At 25.1% G+C, this 3,850-nt stretch overlaps 1 protein-coding gene across 1 annotated transcript; it reads right to left on the bottom strand.

Moving 5' to 3' along the window:
- Window positions 1–1,679: 1,679 nt before the first annotated feature.
- On the bottom strand, window positions 1,680–2,431 carry LOC105460717. The gene is made up of 4 exons (XM_011707217.1): window positions 2,243–2,431; window positions 2,027–2,101; window positions 1,825–1,914; window positions 1,680–1,739 (listed from the first exon to the last, which is right to left on the bottom strand). The coding sequence occupies exons 1-4, from the start codon at window positions 2,429–2,431 to the stop codon at window positions 1,680–1,682; spliced, it is 414 nt and encodes a 137-aa protein (XP_011705519.1).
- Window positions 2,432–3,850: the final 1,419 nt, after the last annotated feature.

A 3,850-nucleotide genomic window follows, 5' to 3' on the forward strand; every position in this document is an offset into this window, starting at 1 on the left:
AATATTTAAAGACGAGAACTCTTTTGCAAATGCATAGAAATGGTCGGGACTATGCGAGAACTGTCGAGAACTGTGAAGAAAACGACCGGAACTGCCAGCACTCCATACTTATTAAATATAGGGTGCCAGCGGTCAAAATAAAAAATTGTTTAAAAATGTTAAATGTGCGGAATTATTGTTAAAATTGCGCAGGAACTATAGAACTCTTTGAAAACTATAGAATTCCATGGTTTATTTAATATTTTTTACAATTTTTTGGGGTGCTACGGAAAATTAGCACCCTATATTTTAAAAATTGAATTTTTTAAATTAAATTTACGGAACTATTGTTTTTATTTATCAGAAACTGTAGAACTATTGGGTGCCAATGGAACTGTGTTTAAAATATTGAATTTTTCAAAATGGGGTGCCAACTTCAGACAGCCAAAGGTATAGGTTTCAATTGATTGTAATACGCATGTGCCATTTAATCCCCACTCTTAGCCCGTTTTGCTCAATTTCTTATTTTTCGAAAATCTTTTCAAAAGAAACGAAAAACGGAGTTAAGTGGGGGCTGAATGGCATATACGCATTACAGTCAATTGGAAACTTGTACTTTTTTTTCTCACACTGATGTTGGCTTTAGCTCGATACATGGACGGTATAGACAATTCTTTCAGTAGTATATGTTCTAAGTTAATAACTATAATAAATGTTAATATCTTTTTACCTCATTGTGATATATTCCAAACACGATCGACAATAAGGTTATAAACAATTCCAGTAAATAGCAAATGTAATATTTGCTTCTCATATAATACTCGGCAAAAAGTATTAATACAGATATTAAAAGAAAATTATAAATTACCCAAATTGTTAGCAAAAAATTAAATCGTAGTCTTGAGTGGCCTTTAGATAGATCTGTAATACTTAAACCAAAAATATAACTAAATTGTTAGGAGCGGCATTAAAATTGTTTGAATACTTTAATTCATTGTGCACCGTTGCTGTTTCAAATTGTTTTTCTTTTACTGACTTCATATTTGCATAAGTTGCGCGGAATAGTCACGATTATTTCCGATAATTTCTATTAAGGCACTTATATGAATATAAGGTAATCAATTTCCTGAAATTTATATGATATGATCTCTTAAAAAATGGTGGATGATAGATAATTCTTCTTGCACGTAATAGACATACAATTTAAAAAAATTTTTTTTTAATTTTTTGATTAGAATGTTCATAGTCGTACAATACATAAACGTTTTTTTAAACATTATAAAATACGTTTCAATTATAATTACAGCTCTAATAAATAGATAATGTACAAATAACATATATGTAATTACAAAGAATTGTTTTCCATTATGGTAGAAAGTATTATATATTACTTGATTAATTATATAAAAAATATTGTATAAAATGAATGATTCTCTTTGCATAAAGAGAATCGTGGAGATAAAGTCGATATGAAAGTATAATAAAGATTATTTATCATTTACTTTGTAATGCACATAAAAAAGTCATTAATATTGATTTTTAATCATTAATTTTGCTCTTTTGTAATGTCAACATATATCAAATCATTCGAAAATTATAATGCATTTGTAATGGACATTGTAAACTGTCTATTACTATTTAAACTAAATTGTATAAATTTTACTATTATAATTTAATATTATAATTTAATATTAACTATGTTAATTATTTTCTCGCCCTTGTATTACTATAACTAAAACGGTCGCAATAGACATAATGAACTACAAATAAACACAATATATAAATTTTTTTTTAAATATTAATCATTAATTTAAGTTACGTTTATTAATATCAAGTATTACATACCTTATGAAGAAATTTGAAACCAAATTGAAAAAATCCTATTCCGTAGAATCTAAGTGGCATATGCACCGTTTGTAATGAAAATTGTGAAATCTATATTAATACAACCGATTACTTTTAACTTACATATATCTCATTGATTATTTAGACGTCATTGAATGTTTATTTTAATAATGTTCCAACGAACTTATATTTTAAAACTTACGATTTCATGAACTTCAGCATCACACACACAAGTGGAATACAATAATCTATTTAATAAATTTCCTGTTGCACTTGCCTAAAATTAGAGTATGAAATAAAAATTCTTTTTCTAATTGAGTAGTTTAAAATAAAATATATCTCTTAACGCAGTTAGTTTTTATTGAAAATAAATTTTAGGTAGATAAATATTGTTTGAAATTAAACGTAGAATTATTACCTTGTTACTAACTGTTTCGCACACATAATTAATAAGTAGAAATCTAATAGCATTATGAAAAAGCCATAATAGGTATACTGCTACATACATTATTTTATTAGATTTCACATAATTGTCGATAAGTACGTAAAAAATTGCGCGGATGTCAAACACTATCCAACTAAAATAACATGCCATTTTGAAAGACATTTCTGCTACGAATATAGAATCTATCTCAAGGGATATTTTGCGTAATTCCAAATGAAGATGTCTGCATAAATATTAAATTTTAGTTTACACATATTGTATATAAATATATATTAAGTTTTATTTAGTAATATTTATGTAATGGAATTTAATAAGAATTTCTTACCTAATGATCCATATTATGCGTTTAGTATTTAAAGTTTTCGAAAACCGCCGTCGATGTCTTATGAGATTTTCCCGATCATGATTTATTTTATAGTCGTTATTTATCGTCAAATTTTGAAGGTGTTTATTAATTTGATCAAATTTTAATCCTATGTACCTAAGTATATAAAAAAATTGATGAATGATTTTGTTATTAAAAGATAAATGTATCAACTTTGAAATAATAAATAAATATTATAAATTATTTTATTATTATATAATTATATTTGATATTTAAAATTAAAATTTTTAATTTATAACAAAAATTTTTATGAGTAATGATTTAGTTTTATTAATTTATACATATATACATATATATATATATATATATATATATATATATTAAATTGTGGAATAATTATTATATACAATCATATATTTAAAAGTTATACCAACCCAAGTATAGTTGTAGTAGTTAAATCACCAATAAAATTTATATGAGAAGAATGATTTCGTAGAAAGACGACAATTGTAGCAGTCAGAATGCCACAATCATATTCGAAATTTACTTTTACTGCCGTTATACTATTCAGTAATATGACTATTACGAACCATCTTAAGACGAGCAACAGTGTTTTCTTATATAACTTTTCATAATCTGTCACTGTTCCGAGTTCAAACAGTGTATTGTCAATAATATCGAATTTCTTCATGCAGTTTTGGAATTTCTAAAAAGGATGCAATTAGAGACGAGCAAACACAGTAATAATTACTTATTTTGAAACGTAATGATATCTATTATAGATTATGCATCTAATGTCAAATGTACTTTCATTATCAAAAACCTATAATTTTTTACGTTTTCTTTTACAGAATTTTTTTAAAATAATAATTTTATCAGATGTGAAGAATTTTATCATACAATGCATGCCATCAATATTTTACTTTAAATATCGTAACTGTAAAAATACATTCAAAATTGCTTATTATAGTAATGATTATATCTATTAACATATATATTTACTTACCTTATCATAGTAAACACGAAACAAGATTGATAGTAAGTTTATAAATAATTCTAGCCAATACAATATGTTGTACTCAAATGGATACGATTTATGAAAATATGCTAATGGAGACATTGTAAGAAAATAGAAAGCTATCCAAATTAGCATCATATATAAAAGACTAAACCATTGTTTTAAGTGATTTATTGGTAAATTGGCAATCCTTAAACCAAACACATAACTTATTATTAAAAATGGCATTAAAATCGTA

This window comes from Wasmannia auropunctata, unplaced genomic scaffold (genome assembly GCF_000956235.1).
Source record: "Wasmannia auropunctata unplaced genomic scaffold, wasmannia.A_1.0 LD316786.1, whole genome shotgun sequence".
Lineage (NCBI taxonomy): Eukaryota > Metazoa > Arthropoda > Insecta > Hymenoptera > Formicidae > Wasmannia > Wasmannia auropunctata.

Coding starts and splice junctions, on each gene's coding strand:
- LOC105460717 (XM_011707217.1), bottom strand. CDS start 2,431: ATGTCTTTCAAAATGGCATGTTATTTTAGTTGGATAGTGTTTGACATC. Junction 2,102..2,242: donor GCGAAACAGTTAGTAACAAG/GTAATAATTCTA, acceptor CTCTAATTTTAG/GCAAGTGCAACAGGAAATTT. Junction 1,915..2,026: donor ATGCTGAAGTTCATGAAATC/GTAAGTTTTAAA, acceptor GTATTAATATAG/ATTTCACAATTTTCATTACA.